The sequence below is a fragment of the Sorex araneus genome, chromosome 6 (assembly GCF_027595985.1).
Source record: "Sorex araneus isolate mSorAra2 chromosome 6, mSorAra2.pri, whole genome shotgun sequence".
In the NCBI taxonomy this organism is placed as follows: domain Eukaryota; kingdom Metazoa; phylum Chordata; class Mammalia; order Eulipotyphla; family Soricidae; genus Sorex; species Sorex araneus.
Genome location: NC_073307.1, coordinates 8,349,116 through 8,371,435, shown reverse-complemented (window position 1 = coordinate 8,371,435; position 22,320 = coordinate 8,349,116). Strand labels below are relative to the sequence as shown.

The 22,320-nt window shown below is 46.8% G+C and overlaps 1 protein-coding gene across 47 annotated transcripts in view; it reads right to left on the bottom strand.

Moving 5' to 3' along the window:
• The window catches only part of ANK2 (ankyrin 2), a 580,173-nt gene that overhangs the window by 194,298 nt on the left and 363,555 nt on the right, over nucleotides 1-22,320 (bottom strand). For all 47 annotated transcript variants that reach the window (XM_055143281.1, XM_055143285.1, XM_055143280.1 and 44 more), the window contains one exon: nucleotides 12,419-12,520. In XM_055143281.1, the coding sequence (XP_054999256.1) occupies nucleotides 12,419-12,520 (102 nt within the window). The remainder of the gene's footprint in view (nucleotides 1-12,418; nucleotides 12,521-22,320) is intronic.

Sequence of the window (22,320 nt, the reverse complement as noted above, 5' to 3'; positions counted from 1 at the left end):
TCATTTTCCTGCCAATCTTAAAAATAACAATCTTAGAAGATATATTCTGGGTCCTCTGGATGATCGCATTTAATTAAATATCATCTTGTCACGTCTTGGCTCTTCGGCATGTTGGAGACTGATGATTCCAAGAGCTTACTTCAGGGAACACTCAAATTTTAATTTTAGTACTTCCTCAAACAGACACATGCAGATGTGTTTTCAGCCACTCCCCCACTTCCCACCCCAAGACTCTGCCTTTGTCTATCTCTCTCGAGCAGAAATACTGCCTTGAGGAATGGTTTATAAACAGAATCTGATAGGTCTTGGATTGTCCCATCTAGAAAATAGAACAAATGTTTAACACTGCTCAGCCAGAAACTTCGTAACAATTGAGGACAAATTTCCTGCGGAAAAAAAAAATGCGGACAGTTTTAATCAAGAGGTGTCTTAGCGAATAAATCTTCTGTTTAATACTGGCCCAGAATTCATCCATCCAGTTACTCCAGTTTGAGTCAAATTGCTTGTGACCAGCCCAGTTTTCTGTTAAATTGATTTTATTCCACTGTCGGGAGCAAAAAATGATTTTTCTCCTGGGTGAATGTCCAGCATTGAGCGTGGGGGGGCGGGGAGACTTTTGTGAAGTTGTACATCTGTCTGTTGTAGATCTAGAAGTCTGCTGTGAAGCTGTGTACCTGAGAAGTCTGTTGTGGAGTTGTGTACCTGAGAAGTCTGTTGTGGAGTTGTGTACCTAAGAAGTCTGTTGTGGAGTTGTGTACCTTAGAAGTCCGTTGTGGAGTTGCATATCTGGAACTCTGTTGTCAAGCTGTGTGTCTGTTCTTGAGACGTTGTATATCTAGAACTGTTGTGAAGTTATGGATCTAGAAGTCTGTTGTGAAGTGGTGTATCTGCCTGTTGTGACGTTGCGTGTCTACCTGACGGGCGCCCCAGGGGGGGCCCGGAGCATCCAGGCCCGGGAGGGAAGTCAGCTCTTACAGGCGATAGTTCTCCTTTCACAAGTGCTTCCTGCCATCCAGGATTACATAAGTGACTGGTTTACTGAGTGACCCCGATGTCCAGATTCATTTGCTCTTTCATCAGACGTTAATCGGAAATCAATCCAGCGCCAGCCCTGACCTTTATTTCTTCAGCACGGAAGCGCCCTTGTTTCACCTGCCTGCATTGAAGGTGACATTCTCGGCAGCCACTACTTCTCCCTCGGAAACCACTGGGGACCCCCTCCCCGCTAAGTCTAACTTTCACTTTTGATGGGGGGAGCCGCCCCCTGCAGTGCTCAGGGATGATTCCTGGCAGGCTCGGGGACCATACAGGGTGCTGGGGGTGGAACCCGGGACAGCCGTGTGCAAGCCAAGTGCCCTAGCTGCTGCACTATCTCTCCAGCCCCGAGTCCAAGTTTAACCATGTCTACAGGGGTAGACATCAAGAGTTGTCTTTCCAGAATGTTCCTACCCTCTTTATCGTCCAAGGCCCCATTCTGCAGGACTTGCCTTTCCTTCTTCCAGGTAGAGACAAACAAACATCATGGCTGTGGAAACCAAAAGTTTGATGTTCACACAGGAGTGTCAAGGGGAACTTTCGGGGGTTTCCCTGGATGAGAAAAGAGACCCCACCTCCCTGAGACCCCTCCTCCTCCCGCTGCCCTCCTCTGCCTCACAGGCACCCTGTGGCTGCCTTCCGTCTCTCTTTCAAGGGAAACCCCCAACACGTTTTTTATTTTTGGATCTCTGAAGATTATTTTTCATTCACTGTCACTGTATCACTGTCATCCCGTTGTTTATCGATTTGCTCGAGCGGGCGCCAGTGACGTCTCCATTCATCCCTGCCTCGTGCTAGTATAGCCCGGTGACGTTATTGGGGGCTTTTTCAGGATCAGGGGAATGAGGATTGTCGTTGTTACTGTTTTTGGCACACTGAGTACGCCACAGGTAGCTTGCCAGGCTCTGCCGTGCGGGCGGGATACTCTCAGTAGCTTGCAGGGCTCTCTGTTTTTCATTATTTTTTTTTTAATTGAGTCACCATGAGATACAGTTACAGTCTTTCATGTTTGAGTTTCAGTCATACAATGATCAAACACCCATCCCTCCACCAGTGCACATTCCCCACCACCAATATCCCGGGTATACCCCCCTTTCCCACCCTCCCCCTGCCTCCATGGCAGACAATATTCCGCATACTCTCTCTCTACTTTTTGACATTATGGCTTGCAACACAGACACTGAGAGGTCATCATGTTTGGTCCTGTATCTTCTTTCAGCACACATCTCCCATCCCGAACGATCCCTCTAACCATCACTGACTTAGTGATCCCTCCTCTATCCCAGCCGCCTTCTCCCCAGCTCATGAGGCAGGCTTCTAGCCATAGAAACCCCACACTCAGTAAGACTGTTTCCTCATCAACCCTTCCCCAAGGCCGGAGCACCCCTCACGCCCCCCTCAGCCATGAAGCACCCCCAGCACATGCTCCCCGTCACATTGACCCTACCTGCACCCCCACACGCTGCAGAGCCTAATCCCGCTTAGTCCCTCCAACCTCCAAGCACACAGCCCCTCCCGCCTCCGCTCATGCAACCCCAACCTCCCCAGCTCTCCTGGGGACCGCACACTTCATCCCTGGCTTCCCTCTTCTAGTCACAATTCCTTGTTTCATTCCATCACAAAATCAGCTCCGGTTTCCAAGGACCTCCAGGAGAACCCCACGGAGTCCCACTACCTCTCTCAGGGAGACAGCCAGGCTCTCCCACCCGAGACATCCCCAAGGCCTTCTCTCTGCCTCCCTTCCAGTTGGAGGACAGCTCTGAAAACTCAAGTCCTCTTGGGTCACCTGCATGCTGAAAACACCTCGGTCACCTCCCTGTGAAAGCCAACGTTCTTCAAGCTTCCAAGGCCTTCTCTTGGCCTTCCTTCTCTCTGGCCTTCCTTCTCTCTGGCCTTCCTTCTCTCTGGCCTTCTCGGGAGGCTGTAAACATTCCCAGCACTCTCCGTCCCAGGGATTCTACTTCCACCATGAACTCCCTGGAACATTCTGGAAAGAAAGCTTCTTGATGTGCTTCCTTGGTCAGCAACTTTGGTCTCTCTTCTGCCCCCTCTCTAAGATGCCACCATGCTTCCTGGGGGTGTCCTTGCTTCCCTGCTGCATTTTTCTCCCCACCACTGACCCTCCCCCGTTTCTCCTCCACGGTGCATGAGAGATGGTCTCTCTGGAGCACAGGTCTCGGCCTGCACCGCCGTTTGCTGGGCTCTGGGATGGTGCCTGCCGCATCGTGAACACACAGTAGGAGCTGCTGAAGTGAACGAGCGGGTGGCGAGTGGGCTCAGACCAGCAGCCTGAACACTGCGGGGGACCCCAGGTCAGATGCGCTGGGGAGACTGGAGTGGTAACTTTGGCTCATACTAAAATCCATCCCAAGGTTCCTACAAAAATCCAGATGAAAATGAGGAGGATGGGAAGAGCCCCTTGGGATGCTGGTGGAAGGACGCAGCCACTCGTGGTGGAGAGTGTGGTGGCTGGAACAATGTCTTCGCGACACTATCACAAACAACACTGCACATCACGGCGCGCAACAAAAATGGGGGAAAACAAAAACCATATGAAAATCTTTGCCATTGGAAGAAAGCATTCCAGAGAATTCCTGGAAGATAGATGGTTCTTCTCCCATCTGAACCAAGGCGGTGGAGTCCTTGGGAAGACAGCACGGAAATAAATAGCATGAAATTCCCCCTGGGCATTTTCAGAAAAGAAGCAAGTTGCATTTCCGTCAGAATCTCACAGTTATTAATCACTGTCACTGTATCACTGTACCATTGTTCATCGATCTGCTCGAGCGGGCACCAGTAATGTCTCCATTGTGTGACTTGTTACTGTTTTTGGCATATCAAATATACCATGAGGAGCTTGCCAAGCTCTACCATGCTGGTCGAGATTCTCTCGGTAGCTTGGGGGGCTCTCCGAGAGGGGTGGAGGAATCAAACCCGGGTCAGCCGCGTCCAGGACAAATGCCCTACCCGCTGTGCTATTGCTGTAGCCCACATACTTTCTCAATTGTTATACAGAATGATCATTTCCAACTACCTTTGTCATAATGGCCCCTTCTCTACCCCAACTGCCTTTTCCCCAGTTATAAATAGAGGCAAACTTTTGGGATCTGTGGATACGCTGTTGATGAAAAACCTTCATGAGAATTACTGCATATTGAACCACAATTGATATTGAAACTGAAAGTTTGTAAACACTTAAACTATTTGTCAGGCATTATCCAAATTTAACCTGAGTCAGCGTTATTCAGGACAGAGCAAGGACTTATCTTAATGCCCTGAGGAAAATTATAGGATCAGAAAAACACCAGGATAGGGCCAGAGGGATAGTGCAGTGGGTAGGACACCTGTCTAGCATGGAGCTGACTGAGTTTGACCCCTAGCATCCCACAGGGTCCCCTGAATCCCATCAGGAGTGATTTCTAAGCATCCTGGGTGGGGCCAAAAAGAAAAAAAACAGGATACACATAGCCGGAAGCAAACAGATATGCTCCCTTTTGCATCTTTAATTGAGGGGGCAATAATGAATGCAGAATCCTGAACATGATGGAAGGAAGTTGATACTGGTGGTGGGATCGGTATTAAAATACTAAGTATGCTTCATACTCTATTATGAAAAGCTTTGTAAATCACAGAGCCATAGTAAAAAAAAATTTAGAAAAGAGATTTATAAGCAAAATTTTGCACGCAACTCCCCACCAAATAGGCAGAGATGAAACTACATACTTTTTTCTTTATTTAAGTGGTGAGACAGCTGCCTAGAACTCATTCTGTATTTCAGTTCCACAAATTTAATTCTCTGCCATTCATTTCTGTTGGCTTGATAAAGTCCCAAGCTAATGGAATTGTTTCTGGCATTTTTCAAAAGAGGCTCAGGCCAGATGGATCCAAATGGTTATTTGTGAAAAAAAGATTTTAGCTTTAGAAAAGAGATTTCATTTAAGTCATGTAAACAGTCAGTCATTGGTTCAAAACTGCTCCTAGACATGAGTTTTCCTCTTTGATGACGGGTTTCTGTCTTTGATGTCCCTTCGTTCCTATGGGGACCAGCACCACTTTCACCAAAATTTAGACCGAGAATAAATATCAGACTAGTAAGAGTATTCAAATAAAGAAGATCACGTTTTAAATGCTCACTGACTGCAGTTTCTCTGCTGACACGTTGCGGTGTCCAGGCAAGTATCACAGGAACTGTGGACTTCAGCGTTCTCAAGATGCTTATTTTACAGTTGGGGGGACAGAGCTGAGGGGAAGACGGCTGCTCAAGGTCGTTTAGAAGGGGAGTGACCAAGGTTAGCATTTGGATTCCAACACTCATTGCTCATTTGTTTGCTTGTTGGTGGGCCATATCTGACAGTCTGGAGGGAGAGGGCACTCAATGCTAGGGGTCAAATCTGGGGCTCCCCTTTGCAAAGACTGTGCTCCAGCCCTTTGAGCTGTCGCCACAGCCCAGCACCCACGTTTCTAACATCACTGTAGCACTGTCCTCCCACTGCTCATGGATTTGCTTGAGCAGGCACCAGTAACGTCTCCATTGTGAGACTTGTTGTCACTGTTTTTGGCATATCGAATATGCCGTGAGGAGCTTGCCGGGCTCTGCCATGCAGGCAGGATACTCTTAGTAGCTTGCCAGGCTCTGCCGCGCGGGCGAGATACTCTCGGTGGCTTGCCGGGCTCTGTGAGAGGGGGTTTTCTAACATGACTTTCAAAAATGCCTTCTGGTCTGAGTCACGGCTGCCTGAGCATCTGTGAAAGTCGTCGCTGGGTGTACCTTCCTCTCGCTAAAGGCCTGGTATTTTAAGAACGTTGGTAATATTTTGGAAACGGTGCTTTGACCCTGTCTTCGGCTTCTGAGAATGGAAACACAGAATCGAGCTAATAACACAGCCCCTTGGCACCTCAGTGGTAAAAGGTGAGAATCAAAAGTTGGAACACTGCAGGAACCATTAGCCTTCAGAGCAGGGGCTGGAATTATAGCCAATAAATAATCAGTGAAACTCTCTACCTGGAAGATACTGCAATGGAATGAGCAGATTTTATGTACAGTGAAAGTGTCTGGAAAATTTTTTTTGAAGGCTTTTATTGTCACATAAATGACCATGAATTTTTAATGAGAAGATTCTAGAGTCTAGGGCCAGAGAAATAGTACAGGGGATAAGGTGCTTCCTGACATCCTGCTGTCCTGGTTTGAATCCCTGACATCCAGCCATGGTCCCCTGAATACTGTCATCCCAAGACAGAATTACTAATCCCCCTAAACACTTCCTGGTATGCCCTCAAAAACAAAAAAGATACCAAAAAAAAAATACCAAAATTGGGGCTGGGGCGATAGCACAGTGGGTATGGCATTTGCCTTGCACACAGCCGACCCAGGTTTGATCCCCAGCATCCCATATGGTCCCCCAAGCACCGCCAGGAGTAATTCCTGAGTGCAGAGCCAGGAGTAACCCCTGTGCATTGCCGGGTGTGACCCAAAAAGCCAAAAAAAAAAAAAAAGCAAACCAAAAAAGATTAGACTATTTTTAATATTTTGGATGTTTGAGTGTTATTCAAAATAGCCTGTAATCTTTTTTGGTTTGTTTTTTTTAACCCATGGCATATTTGATATGCCAAAAACAGTAACAAGTCTCAAAATGGAGATGTTACTGGCGCCCGTTCGAGCAAATCGATGAACAATGGGATGACAGTGCTATGGTGGATGTTAATCTTGCTTTACCTAGTAATCACATGATTAGACCATGACCACTAAAGACCAGAGTGAAACACTACTCTATGAGAATTCCGGAAACACAAAAATGCTAATGGTATTATTTTTTTCAGAATGTCTGAGAGAGAACAAGGTAAATTACCAGTTTCATATTTTATCTAAATTTTAAGAGATCTGTAATCACTTGGAAGGAAAGAAACTGAAATTCTAAAAAAAAATAAAAGAACTACGCTGTGCCAAATTTATAAATTTTTCCCAAAGCATATAAATGATTAGAAGTCAAATTGTGTTCTATGATTCAATTTCACAATTTCTCATAGTAGTTATAAGACCAATTTTATAAAGAAAAAACATTTCCAACCCAATTTCAGTTCAAGGCATCTTAGCACGCCAACACACCCGGTATTTTTGGAAGGCTGGAGCAGTGCAGATTGCCTCTCATTGAGAAATATAACAGGGAACAGAAAGTTCTGGTTTCTGTGGGAGATGTCATAAAGCTCCCCAGAAACTCGGGCTTACGAACAAAATAGGGGATCCGCTTTCCTTCTCCCCTTTTCCCCTGCTGCCTTAGCACTGAGCTTCTCCATAGCTGAAGGAGCAGTGGCGTGGGCTGAAATAATTTTTATTTTCCTATATGTTTGTATTTTTTTCTGTATTTTTTCTATATTTTCTAGAAATGATTTCTCTATATCTTATTTGCCTTTTATTAGGAAGCCTGGTGGTGGCGCTCTTTGGCAGAAATGCTCCATTACTTATGCGAATCTAAGGATGTCAAGTTCTCTATAATATGGGCAGTGGTGGACTAAAAAGAAGTTGGAGCCTCCAGGTAAAGCTGTACAGCACTAGGGGGCTGGAGTGACAGCACAGCGGGGAGGGCGTTTGCCTCACATGCAGCCGACCGACCCGGGTTCAATTCCCAGCATCCCATATGGCTCCCCAAGCACGGCCAGGAGTAATTCCTGAGTGCAGAGCCAGGAGTAACCCCTGTGCATCGCTGGGTGTGACCCAAAAAGCCAAAGCAACAACAACAACAATAACAAATAAAGCTGTACAGCACTGAAAGCACTTATATCCGCTCCTAAGAACTGTCCCAAAGCAGATCAAATTTTAATAGGAACAGCCCTGAGACAGTAACTGTTTGGGGAGCCAGCGAAGGGTCAACCTCAGACAACTTTTTCCAGTTTTGATTTGTCTGAGAGAGAGTAATGACTAGTTACCACAAGTCACTTTATTTCCCTTGTCTCTGTTGAGCACACACACCGGATGATGAATAATAAAGAACCAACACCATTCACTTCCGATCTAGTAAGCTCACGCGCCTGAGGGGAAAATCCATTGCATACAGGGGAAGCATTTCAACCTGAATGACTCTTGGTGAATGTTATTCAATAATGGTAATGAACACATATGTGCCCTGGGAAGTCCTTTTATCACTTCCTAATTTAATTTAGATTGTATCCAGGTGATATAAAAGTTGAGTTCATTGTTTTGGAAATTGGGGGGGAAAAAGTCTCTTTCTGAACAGAAGTGATCAAGGTGACGAGTCTGACAATGAACCTCTGGCTGGGGCTCTAAGTTAGTTAGTTATTTTTAACTTGTTTGCTTTGTGGGTCATCCCCAGCGGTACTTGGGTTATCTCTGGCTCTGACCTTTTTGACTCCCTGTGGTGCTCAATGCTCCATGCATGGCCAGAGATTAAAAAAAAAAAAATCCCCTTGGACTCTAAGTTTTCTGTGATTTCTTGACACTTTGTTGATCTTTCATTGACATAAATAGTCTTCCTTTTAACAAAAACATATAAGTTCACCACGACAAGAAAAATACGTTAGGCTGCTAAAAATTTCTTGAGGGAACCTGGGAAATTAGGTTTGCCCACAGGGCTGAAAAGAGCTGAGAGATTTCTCATGGGGGAAAAAGACTTGGCAGGGTGGCGAAGGGGGTGTCTAGAGAGATAAGTGTTGGAGTTAAAGCACTTGCATCGCCTGGGGCCAATTCAACTCAATTCCAGCACCACTTGGTTCCATGAGCATCGCCAGAGTGATCCCCAAATGTGGATCCAAGAAGAAGGCTCCAAGGGCTAGTGGCCTGTGGCTGGCCCAGGCTTGGTCACAGCACCTCCATGAGGATCCAATCATCAGCTTTCCAACAGGGGAGAGACTAGAGAGGAAGCCACAGAACTCGAACCAAAAACAAGGAAAATGAAGTAGACTTTAGTCAAACCAAGCCCTTCCCTGAAGTACCCCAAAGTACCCCTAAGTGCCCCTAAGTACTTCAGAGAATGAAAAGCAAACAGTCCTCCAAGACCTTTACTACAATTCACTCCACTGCTAGACCTTAGGATGAAGTGGATGTGGTTTGACTGAAGTCGACTCCATTTTCCTTGAATTCATTTTTGTTATCCATTATGATCACTGAACCTATCGGAACTAATAGTTCTGTGGCTTACACTCCAGTGTGTTCCACAGCTGGACAGCTGATGGACCGATATTCCTATTTCAAAATGTATTTAATAGCCTTTTAAAAGACGAACATGTTCAAGTATAAGCCGCTTCGTTTTCAAATCTCAAGTCACGACAGAAATAGGTTCACAGATCCATACAGGGTTCTGGATATTTTTCTTCATTTCAAGTAACTCTATAAAGAGTCCTTATCTTTCTGAGTTATTTATCCAAAAGAATACCACAGAGATATCAAATACAAAGATGGATCATGGGGTGGGGGAAAATGTGGAAAAGAAAATGTGCATGTAGAATAAGATGTTCCATGCTGGGATGAGAGACTTTGGTCTCATTCCATAGGTCGTATTCAGAACTGGGTAAGTCCTGGGATTTTATTTTACCTACCTACTAAGAAAGTAAACGGTTACTGTTTGTGATGCCGAGAGAAGACAAAAGACTCAATAATGAAAAAGCAAAAGCACTTGCCCCGTGCACAGCCCTCTGGAGTAGGGCTTGGACCACTGGTGCAGCTAATGTCCAAGAAGACAGAGATGAATCTGCAGCTTTCAGAACCTGGGGGACAAGGCATGACCTAATTCCTCCGGGGTGCACGCTCTGAGTCCCACCTGGACAAACTGCCCAGCTAAAGAGCAAGCGGCCTCTCTCCTCCTCATCCTGTTCCCAAAGAGTCTGTAGGATGCTTGGGTCACAGGAAATGGCCTCTCCGTGTTGTTCTTTTTATTGTTGTTCGTTTTAGTCACACCTGGCAATGCTCAGGGTTTACTCAGGCTCTGCACTCAGGAGTATTACTTTGTGTGGAGTAATATTCCTGGCTATGCTCGGGGGACCACATGGGATGTGGGGAAAGAACCTGGCTCAGCCATGTGCAAGGCACCCCAGCCCTGTGCTATCTCTCCAGCCCCTTCCTCTCCACATGGTTTCCATGCTAAGAGATGCACTCCTCTAAAGGATCAGAAACTCCTTTAGAGGGCTTGATGTTTTCTGCAGGAGTGGGGGTAGGGGGGTCGCTCTTGAGAGGAGCACGGGAATCCCATGCCCTTTGCAAAATCCTCCAGGTGATTGGATCCAGCCAACTCATCGGCCTGGGTACTAGGAGTCAGGAGGTGGTCTGCTTTGGTTTGTGAGGAGGGGAATGGATTTGATTTTATCTTTAAGAAGGAAAACTCCAGGGGGCAGAGTGATAGCACAGCAGGGAGGGCATTTGCCTTGCATGCAGACGACCTGGGTTCAATCCCCGGCATCCCATATGGTCCCCTGAGCACTGCCAAGAGTAATTCCCAAGTGCAGAGCCAGAAGTAACCCCTGAGTATTGCTAGGTGGGACTCCCCACCTCCCAAAAAAAAAAAGCAAAGAAGGAAAAGTCCAGGCAGTGTGTGGAGATTGACTAAAAGCATGGGTCTGGGGCTGGAGTGATAGCACAGTGGGTAGGGCGTTTGCCTTGCATGCGGCCGACCCGGGTTCAAATCCCAGCATCCCATATGGTCCCCTGAGCACCGCCAGGGGTGATTCCTGAGTGCATGAGCCAGGAGTGACCCCTGTGCATTGCTGGGTGTGACCCAAAAAGCAAAAAAAAATAATAACAATTAAAATAAATAAATAAATAAAAGCATGGGTCAGTCTGGAGACAGTTCAGGAGGCTGTTATGGTAAGCAAGGTAGGTGACCTGGTAGGTAGGTGGGATTGAATGCAGGTGTCAATAGAAATTGGACCAAGAAAGACAGTGGGGGGGGTGAGTAGGAGGGAACAGGAGGGATAGGAAACTGTTAAAGTTGACCCAGTATTTAGAAAAATCAGGAGAGCACACTTGAGTATGGGCAGATTTGAGTTCTGATTTAAAAAAAAATGGAATTTAAACCAAATTTGTATTGGAGTGATAATATGCAGGTAAGGCACTTTCTCTGCATACAGGTAATGCAGGTTTGATCCCTGGAACTCCATATGGACCCTGAGCCCTAGCAGGAATGATCCCTGAGCACAGACCCAGGAGTCAGCCCTGAGCACCACCAGATGTGGCTCAAACACCAAACCGAAACTAAACAAGTTGTATGTGAAAGGTTTACTAAATTCAGAGACTACAGGCTGAGCATAACTGGTGTTGATACAAAACAGAAACAGGCATGCTGGCAGCTTAGGGCCCAATGACGAAATCGGTCTGCAGTTAACTTAAGAGCAGTGAGAATTAGCCACACCTCAGCGAGGTATTCTCAATTAGTGTCTCATGTACACACACACACAAATAATCAACACTGAGCACTATAATGCACAAGTCATTCCACCAGACACTTTAACTCACAACATAAAAATCTTAATCAAGTCTCAACATCCTTGGGATCACATAATATCCAGGAGGCTAATATTGTCTAAGCTTCTCAGATGGGTGATCAATGCTCCCCACACTTCATTCCAGTCAACAGTTTCAGCTTCTTCTCATTTGAATGCAAAATTTAAAACTAATTTTTTAAAGGGGCAATTTATTTAGTTTTACCCTTATATTTCACTCTTCCAAATTAAAATGACCCACTATATGTAATTAGAACATAACAGAGAAGCCAGAGTCTGAGTAATTTGTGGATGGTAAGTGAGAAATAATCTATCACTGAACCAAAAGCATCATCCTTGGTAACACGCCAGATAATTTTGTACAAAACTGACAATAAATGGATAAAGAAGCCTTGGTCTATATAAACATGAGACAAGATGAGATCTTGCAGTTTACTGCAATGTGGAGGGAGAAATGCTAAGTGAAAGAAGTCAGAGGGAGAAGAACAAATATCATATGACCTCACTCATTTGTGGTGTACAGAGAAATGAAACAAGGGAATAAACAATGTCAAAAGACAATGGACCCTTAGTCTTGAATTATAAAACTGAGAACACAAATTAACGTTGGGAGGAAGTTGGAGGAGAATACAAGTTTGAGCTAGAAGTGATATAAGGACATTGGCAGAGGGTCTTGTATACACTGGTGATGGTGAGGTGTGGTACCTGAGTACCCCCAAACTGTCAACTTTAACACAACTATAACCATGTTATAAATTATAACCTCAAGTACAATAGTCAAAAAATAATTAAAGTTGACATTCAAGCATGACTTTGGATCTATCTGCTTTGCCACAAACAGTCACTCCAGATACTTCTGTAGTTCAGCAAGAGAAAAGGAGCATCCGTCAGCACAGAGCAGGCATGCCCACCGGGCCTGCCGAGCCCACCTTGCTCTTACCTGGTTGCAGGTGTTGATGTCGATGCCTCCCTTCAGATACTCCACCACTTTGTCCAGGTTGCCAGCTCGGGCAGCACGGAGGAAGCTGGCATTGCTGTCAGACTGTGAGCAAAAGAAAGGGTCTTGGGTGAGTCACTGGAAAATTAAGAGCATCGGGAAATCAAAAGGACTCCAATGTGTACAACGCAACTCAACAAAGGTTCAGCCGCAAAATGTTCCAGGGCCGAGTTTGACACACCAAGGAACGGTTCACAGAGAAGGGAGCAGTGGCAGTTTGTGAGCACTGTTTGTCACTTGTCACTTGTCATCCCACTGCTCATCAACTTGCTCGAGCGGGCACCAGTAACATCTCCATGGTGAGACTTGTTGTTACTGTTTTTGGCATTTCGAATACGCCATGGGGAGATTGCCGGGCTCTCCGAGAGGGAAGGAAGAATCGAACCCGGGTCAGCCACAATCAAGGCAAACATCCTACCCGCTGTGCTATCGCTCCAGCCCAGAGCATTGTTTAAGGACATCCAAGTCAACCGGAGAGAAAGTGCAGCCAGCAAGGTGCTCACCTTGCATGTGTAGCAGCCGGGTCGATCTCCAGCACGGCACCTGCTCCCCGAAACCCCACTGGAATGTCCCTGAGCCAGGAGGAAGCCCCAAGCACCGCCAGGTGTGACCCAAACCCTCCCTCAAATAAATAAATAAAAAGACATCATGGTCTGGTTCGCCTGGCCCTTGTCTCCCTCTCCCTGCCCCGCACCCCCCGGGGTGAAGCCCCCATCTCTCGTGTGCTCAGCCCGCAGCTAAGGCCCCTTGGGTGCTTATTCTGTGGTACGTGGGGACTCCACTGCCGCTCGTCCCGTAGCATCCCAAGAAATGACTCGGCTGTTTGCAGCAGATTCTAAATCCCAGCAAGATTCCCAGCTCCGGTGCCCTTTCCATGTCATTTCCCAGGGGAGGGCAGCGGGCACGCTACCACGTGTTGAGGAAGTACTGCACACACAGCGCGATTCAGCACAAAGCAACAAAAACTAAATGATATTAGGGCCCACCGGAAATGATCACTCTGAACGAGAACTGAGTGAGCGCTGAATGTAGGCAAAGGGATATAGAGGATGACCTTTCAGTATCTGTACTGAACCATCAGGCCAGAGACAGAGACAGAGACAGAGAAGAAAAGTGCCTGCCACAGAGGCCGGTGGGGAGGGGGTGGGAGGGAAAATGGAGACATCAGTGGTGGGGAACGTACACTGGTGAAGATATGGGTGTGGGGACATCATATAACTGAAACCCAAACATGAACAACCTTGCAGCTGTGTATCTCACTGTGATTCAATACAAACATTAAAAATAAATAAATACTAGGTCCCCAAAGCATGACGATGTCCTTTCCCCCATGTGGTTAAAAATGTAAAATCTAGGATCCACAGGGATGTGGCTCAGCAGTAAGGCACTTGCCTTGCATGTGTGAAGTCCTGGTTTCGATCCCTGGCATCACACACACAGACCCACACGCGTGCATGCACTCGCGTGCGCGCGCGCACCCCCCCCCATGTGTTATAAATCCCATTCGTGGTTGTGCCTAGACAGTCCTTCCAATTGTAACACGGGGCTGTATGATCATACGTGGCATTTAATAGAGTCTGAAAGCAGGGCCCGCTCCCTAGCCAAGGAGTCATGTGCCTTCGGTCAGTCATGCCCACAGTGGGACTCTCAAGAAGGAACTATTATTAGGCTCAACCCATAGGTGATGAAAGAGTTTCGAAAGTTCCCAAAGTCACACAGTTCTTTGCTGGAAGATCGCGTGTCTAACCGTGCTGGCCCGTGGTGGACGGTCATGCTGGTCTAGCTCACCCCTCCCATGCTCCCATGCGGGTCTAGCCCACCCCTCCAAAGCAACGGAGCAGTAGCGACGATGAATTCCTTCCTCTGGGCACTGAGCTGACCTCCTCTGTGAGAACCAAGGTCATGCCCTGTCTACACAGCCACAGGAGTCAAGGGCACTTGCTAAGCAGCACGCGCCTGCCCCACAGAGAGTTCTTGGCTGGCGTCCCTCTGCTATCTCGGGCCCTGCAGTCTCACCAGGAGAAACAATGAGGCAGCTGAAAGACGCACTTGCTTGGGAATGAGGAAGGAGGGTCAAGCCCAGGCTGCAATTAAAAACAAACACGCAAAAATACTTGACACTGTCCCTGCAGGAATCTCCTCTCTTTAACCCAGGAGCTCAGACTATTTACTCTATCATTCTTGGGTTTTTGTTTGTTTATTTGTTTGAAAAAGGATTCCGGGTTGAAGAAATAGCACAGCAGTTAAGGTGCTTGCCTCGCACATGGCTGATCAGGGTTCAATCCCCGGCACCACCACAAATAGGGCCCTGCCCCCAAAGGAGTGATCCCTGAGCACAGAGCCAGGAGCACTTCCGGTTGTGGCTCTTCTCCCAGTAAGAGAATTTCATGAATAGGGGAAGCAGCAGGGATGATGAGGCCCCTGGAGAGAAATCTCTAGAAATTTACCAGGGAGATGCTAGTCTGAAGGTGGCAACAGGTGACACTGAGTGCCTAGAACCTTCTCTAGGAAGTGGGCATGACAAGGACTCCTTTGCTGTGGCACAGTATCAAGTCTTCATAACTGGTTTTCTCTTTCTTGATTCCAGCTTCTACAAAGGAGACACACGTGCAAGACCTATGGTTCATCTATGGTGGTTTAGCCACCCCCCACCCTGAGAAAAAGTCTCCAGTCATTTAGATGGCGATGAAAGTGTTCCATGGGGGCCACCCTGCCCAGACTCACCACTGAGTCTGGGTGGGCTTTGCTGAAAACTGGACTCTTCCAGAAATCCAAGTTTGCCAAAGTGAGAAAATGCTTGTATGGAAAAGTGTTGCTTCGATCAATGATGAGGATTTCAAGCACAGAATTGAGAGAATTAAGAATTCAGAGGAAAGGGGCCAGAGAGATAGTACAGTGGGTAGGGAACCTGCCTTGCACGCCACAGCCGACTAGGGTTTGATTCCCGGCACCCCATATGGTCCCCTGAGCACTGCCAGGAGTGATCCCTGAGTGCAAGGCCAGGAGCACAGCCAGGTATGAGCCCCAAGCAAAAAGCCAAAACAGTAACAAAAAAGAACTAAGAGGAGAGGTGAAAATGTACATACAGAGGTGGCCGTTACTGGAGGTCCAAAGCACCTTCCCGCACAGAAATACATATTCCTCCCTGCGTCCAGGCAGACCCAGCAGATACGCCCCACAACGAGGTCAATCTGTGATTACAGCTCTGACGCCAGGGTTTAGGATAAACTGAAGGCGCTTTAGTTCCTTTCAGTCAACACGGAGACGGAAGATTGTGAGATTCCCGGGGAGAGCGCGGGAAGGCTTCCCTAGCGTTTTCCCTCTGAGTGCAAAGAACCCTCAAGCTTCACAGAAGCAGGGTGGAAAGCAGACGCTCAGATCCACTGTATTCTCCAGACTCCACCAGAATCTGCACAGAAAGCCCAAGGAGGAGGACAGGAGCCCTCAGCACACCTCGTGGGAAAGCCTCGGCCGAATCTCAGAGGAACTGCTTTCTGCTTTCTGTCCCGAGGGCTCTCAAACCCTAAACTCAACTGGGTTTATGCTGTGAAGTCTGACTCCGGACAGGGGCAACACGGAGCCCCGCTTATTTCAATCTACCACAGATTAAAATGCATTAAAATGCAGCCCCCTTCTCACCACGCTCCCACCAAGAATGGAAGTTTCCTCTGAAAGGCTTCACCACTCGTTTGATTCCGGTATTTTTTTTTTTCAATCTGAAAGTTATAAAAACAGGATACTTGCACCCAGTGGGGTGGACATCAAAGGCCAAAAGGGATGTGAGTTCCCAGAGCAGATTTTATCCTACAGGGCTGCCTCCTCAGGGGGTCCTGAGTTGGCTGCAATATCTGAAAGCATTTCCTGCTTCCGACTCAATAATAACCTTGTCAGAGAAACACGGGTGCGTTCCCACCGGCAAACTGGTGACTCTTGAACTCAGGGCAGCTGTGGCATTCTGGGCCTTGCCTTTGTGTTTGCAACTTTAGGGCTTAGCAAGTCCACGCCAATGGTACAGAGAGGCAGGACACGGAAGTACAGTGAGTGTGGGAGAGTGGCTGAAGAACTGGATGGGGGTGGGGGGGAGAGGGTAGGGGTCACGTGGGGCAGATGTCTGAGCCCAGGGACCTGAGCCAGCAGCCTAGACCCCGGTTTGCTGCAGATTAACACACGCCCCGGGTGCTGACCTTCTGTGGTCCAGCTCCCACTGGCCATTAGCGGTTCGTGTAACAGAAAATTCCCAGTGAAACGTTCTCCGGCTTCCAATTTCAGCTTTGATTGGATTAGGTGCACATCGCCACACGCCATATTCATCTCCCGGAGAAGAGAGCTCTAAGCGATGACCAGAGAGCATGCAAGCCCTTAAAACCGGCCTCTGCAAGCGTCTCTGACAGCTTGGCTTGACTCATCGGACATAGGGCTCAAACTCCTATTAATAGTGATTTGGGGAGGTGGCCCAGGGCTCCAGGTTCGATTCCCAGCACCTCCAGATGTAGGCTGAGAATTACTCCTCGTGGAAACCCAGCCCCACAAATAGTGATTTTTTTTTTTTTTGCAACATGCATACTCCCAAAGCTTTCCTTTCTCTTTGTTTCCACTGAATTCACATTCAGGAGAATATTCTAGAAACCTGAGATGAAGTCTTTGTACTGCTCAACTAAATCTGTGGTGGAGTTTTAACCGATTCTATTTATGCTCTTCACACTGGAGCCGTTTATTTAAAAGCTACTAGTTTTGTGTGTTTGGGCTAACTGTGAAAAACTTTGTTTTTAGTTATGGCCTAAGTTTTTTCTTTTCCAAGTCTTATTCATCTACTTAACTTTTTATCTAAGGGATCTGGGGCTCACACCCAGCAGTGCTTGGGGTCTACCCCTCTCTGAGGCCAGGGTTCACTCGTAGCTGACCTTTGGGGAAGCCACGCAAAAGCAGATCAAGCACAAATCTCTGCCTGCATTGCAGCTTTTGATGTTGTTTTCACATTCAAACTACCGCTGTAAAAAATAGTAAAAAATAAAAATACTGTAGCTACATGAACCGCTTGATCATTTAACAGGAACTGACGTGGTGATCCAACCTGGGGAGCACTCCCCAAAAGTGATAGCCATCCGGCCATCCCCAGTATTCCAGAGTCACATCTCAGAGTTGGGCTAACACTGGAGCTTCCACAAATATTTGCAGACCGATGAGCCCTAAGTCAAAGCATACAATCCTCCTGAATTTGAGGCATTTGTGTATTTTCTCAGCAGGCAGTTCCTTCCACTCCCCACTTTGTACAAATAAACCTATTTACCTGCCTATCCGGAGCTCCTCACTTTCATGACCACACAAACATGCATATGAATGCATTCAAATGACTCAAGGGAAAGAACTTTACTGGGCAGAGAAGGAACTGAGACATCTTTCTGCCACTCCCTAGGTTCCCTCCCCCTTGGCACGGCAGCCCTGCGACCTCCATGTTCAGCCGATCATCAGCGTGAGCCTCGGTGGGTCTTCATGGCTTTATGGAAAATAAGTGGAGCTTATGGAGTTGAAGGAAAGTAAACAGGACGGTGTGGAGGTGCTCACCTCAGTGACGGGCACAGAAAATACCCCTTGGGGTAGAAAGGTGCTGTTCGTCGCAAAGGGGAAATGCGACAATGCAGGGGCAAATCTGAGTATAGAGACACACGTGGGAGCCTCGTTACATGTTTACATGTAACAGTCAGGGCTGGGGCCGGAGCCATAGGACAGCGGGTAGGGCATTTGCCTTGCATGGGGCGACCTGGGTTCAATCCCCGGCATCCCATAGGGTCCCCTGAGCACTGCCAGGAGTAATTCCTGAGTAACCCCTGAGCATCGATGGGTGTGACCAGCCCCCCCCACCAAAAAAAAAAAAAAAAAGAATGGTCAGGGCTGGCAGAGGACTTGGAAAGTTGGAAATACTGCAGGCGACAAAGGGCAGAAAAGGAGACGGGTTGGGTGTTTCTTGCCCTGTGGGGAAGATCTGACAAAGCCCCTGTGAGGGGCAGACGCTGCTTTCAGGTCCAGAATTGCGTGAGGAAGGCTGGACTGGTGAAATAATTTCACTTATTCTTGTAGCTTAACTGTCATCTTGTCATGAACACCCCCCTCCCCCCCCAAAAAAATAAAGGTAAGGGATAGAGAAATACATACTAGACACAGTGGATTTTCTTGGGGGGTGGGGCGGCCATCTCCCAAGCAGGGCCCAGAAGACCTAAGGGGTCGACAGCTAGTACCCACCCACTGAGCCAGCAATTCAGAGTCGGGGGCAGAGGATGCTGGGGGTCCCCAGGCCACGGCTGGTGGTGTTGGGGGCCAGAAGCTGCCCAGAGTCCAACCCAGGTCACCGCACGTGCTGACTTGAGGGCACACTGAAAATTTCACTTTTCAGAGGTAGAAAAATCAATAGGTTTTACCAATTTGGATTCTAGATCTAGATTCTACCTGTGACTCTGAAGACCCAAAGACCCAGAAATTTCAACGCTAAGTACATGTCGCTGTTTTTTCCCGCTGTAAGGCATGCACCCCGGCCACTATACTAAAGGATTCCCCGGTGTCTGCCATCAGAGCACATCTGTGACAGGTAAAACTTCCTGCCGCCCAGATCCTACCTGACAATGACCGTAAGGCACCAAGAGTCACTAAATCCTACGTGAGACCAACAGAAACTTCAGCTCCAAAAGAGATCAGCCCTCACTTCTGATGTCATTCCAATCCGTTCCTTGATTGCGCCAGAGAAATACGAACAGGTACTACTGTCTTCAGAATCTCAATGCACCCCTCTTTCCCCCCAGAACTCTTGCCGTGCCAGCAAACCGTGTGTTAAGAAAATAGTGCACTATTTTTTTTTTTTGCTTTTTTGGGTCACACCCGGCGATGCACAGGGCTTACTCCTGGCTCTGCACTCAGGAATTACTCCTGGCGGTGCTCAGGGGACCATATGGGATGCTGGGAATCGAACCTGGGTCGACCGCGTGCAAGGCAAACGCCCTACCCGCTGTGCTATCGCTCCAGCCCCCAGTGTACTATTTTTTAGACCTTTAAAATGGTGCTAAGTATATCTAGTGCTCACACGTGAAACTGGGAACGGGGATCAGAACAACATCTAAATTGAACTGAACTGAGAAGCCCTGAGCACAGACGGGTTTGGTCTAAAAACAAAAAACATAGGAAAAAAAACCTGTAAATCAGAAAAATATAGTCATAAATTTGATAACTATTTTCTACTTTGAATTCCCTGCGTAATTTTGAAAATTTTCAAAAGTGCTCACATCTGTGTACATATGTATGCGTATATGCTCATTTTTCATGAATTATTCATTAGAAGAAATACTAATTGCCCCGTTATTATTTAACAGTAAAAGTCTATCACGAGAAATGACTGTGTTTTGCTGGCACAACTTTGGCTTCATAAAATATTTCTATAACCAGGCTAATAATTAAAATGACATTATAATGAGACAGTAAAATTTTCACTTAAAAAAGGAAAATTTTAAAAGATAGTGGAAACTTTCTTCGGTTCTTATTATAATCCAATAATTTCCTACTGAACTTTCTGGCAAATTGAAATTTTCACTTTTCAGAAGGTAGAAAAATCAGTAGGTTTTGACGATTTGTACTCTCTACCCAGATTCTATCTGTGACTCAGGAGACAGACACAGACCCAGAAAAGTCATCATACTAAGTCCATGTCTTAATTTTTTGATTGAAGTGGGAAAATGGTGAATATGGAGAAGGAAGTGTTTGTAGCTCTCTCCATAGCATTTGTGAAACTGTACTCAGAAAATCAGAGCAAGAAAAGAAACACCTTGCTGTAGGTATTGATCAGGTATCGGCTGAAACAACTTCTGAGTTTGATCCTGGTACCCCTTTCCCACCCACCCACACCACGTGTGCACATATCACACACACGTGCACAATGACATACATACACCGTATCATACTTCCAAAAATGATAGAAAACTGACTCTCCCATTTTCATTACTCTTTCTTCTTACAAAAAGGTAACTTTTAGGTATAAAAATAGAAAGGTAACTTTTAACATCATGGCTTAATTCCCTACACAACCCTAAGCATGACTGCTTGAGTCAATATATTGAAAAGTTTTGCTGACTTGATGCTTAAATTACTGGCACTGCAAAGACAGGGGAAGTGTCCTGCAAGTCCTACGCTAAATATCACAGTGTCTCCATATTCTCCCCTCACCTTTACAGTGGCTAAAGTAACATGGAAAAGTGCACTGAGCATGCCAACAGTAAAGACGATGAAAGCCAAACTCTGCTCAATAGAAGCTTAGTAATGCAGGGCACATCCAAACACAACAGAGTTGCAAACAGTTCTCTATTGTTGGTTTGGCATCGCCAGTGCTGATTAATTGTGCATGAAATAATAATATTTTTTAAACAATCTGTATCTAATCTCTTGCCTAATTACCAATGAGCTGAACAACTCTATAAAGATGCTGGGCTAGAAGGGGAACAGAAAATAGCGGATGATCTCAAGCGAAACAAGGGACCAGACGGCATTCCACAGGAAGCAGTCCTGGGATTCTGACCAGAGAGCAGAGGCTGGCTGTGGGGGCTAAGAGAATTGACAAGAACTGAGCTAGGGTGGGGGGTGGTGAGATGGGGATCGGGGGAGGCACACTGGGATCATTGGTGGTGGAGAATGGGCACACTGCTGGAGCGATGGGTACTCGAGCACTGTATGACTGAAATGTAACCACAAAAGTATGTAAGTCTGTAACTGCACCTCACGGGGATTCATTGTCACTGTCACTGTCACTGTTATCCCATTGCTCATCAATTTGCTCGAGCGGGCACCAGTAGCGTCTCCATTTTTGAGACTTGTTGTTACTGTTTTTGGCATATTGAATAGGCCACAGGGAGCTTGCCAGGCTCTGCCGTGCGGGCGAGATACTCTGGGTAGCTTGCCGGACTCTCCAAGAGGGGCGGAGGAATAGAACCCAAGTCATCCACATGCAAGGCAAATGCCCTACCACTATGCTATTGCTCCAGCCCACAGGGATTCATTACAATGAATAGATAGATAAATAGATAGATAGATAGATAGATAGATAGATAGATAGATAGATAGATAGATAGATAGATAAAAGAACTGAGCTGGAGAGATATCGGCACGTTGCGAATGAGTGTGAAACAGTGGTACTGTTCCTCTGACACATAAAAATATCACACTCTTAAAAGTCAACCTTACCTCCATAGAAATGTCTATGAATGACAAGAAGCATGTGAAAGACAGTATCAATATGACACACGCATGGCCCTGGATGACAGAACTGAGATCACCAAGCAAGGCTGGGGGGCGGGGGGGTAGAAAGGAATAACGGGGTGGACAGGAAGTGATACCGAGACAGTGGTGGAGATGCTCGGGCACTTTGGCGGTGATGCTACGAGCCAACTGCATCCAACAAGGCCATACCTGGCTAAGGCTGCTGAAAGCACGTGACCTAAACTCTAGGAATTAAATTGAAAAATTAAGTGTAAAATTTCAAAACCTAGGGGCTGGAGCAATAGTACAGTGGGTAGGGCATTTGCCTTGCATGCAGCCGACCCGGGTTCGATTCCCAGCATCCCATATGGTCCCCTGAGCATGGCCAGGGGTAATTCCTGAGTGTAGATCCAGGAGTAACCCTTGTGCATCTCCGGGTGTGACCCAAAAAGAAAAAAATTTTTAAACCTATTTAGACTTCAAAGAAGGAAATCGCTATTACTATGATTTAACTAATTTTTTATTTAAAACGTTTCTGTCAGCACTATAAAGATGCCCCATATGAACACCAGCCAAATTACAGAAGTGGCTCTCAAGCTTCATGGACTATATCCTGA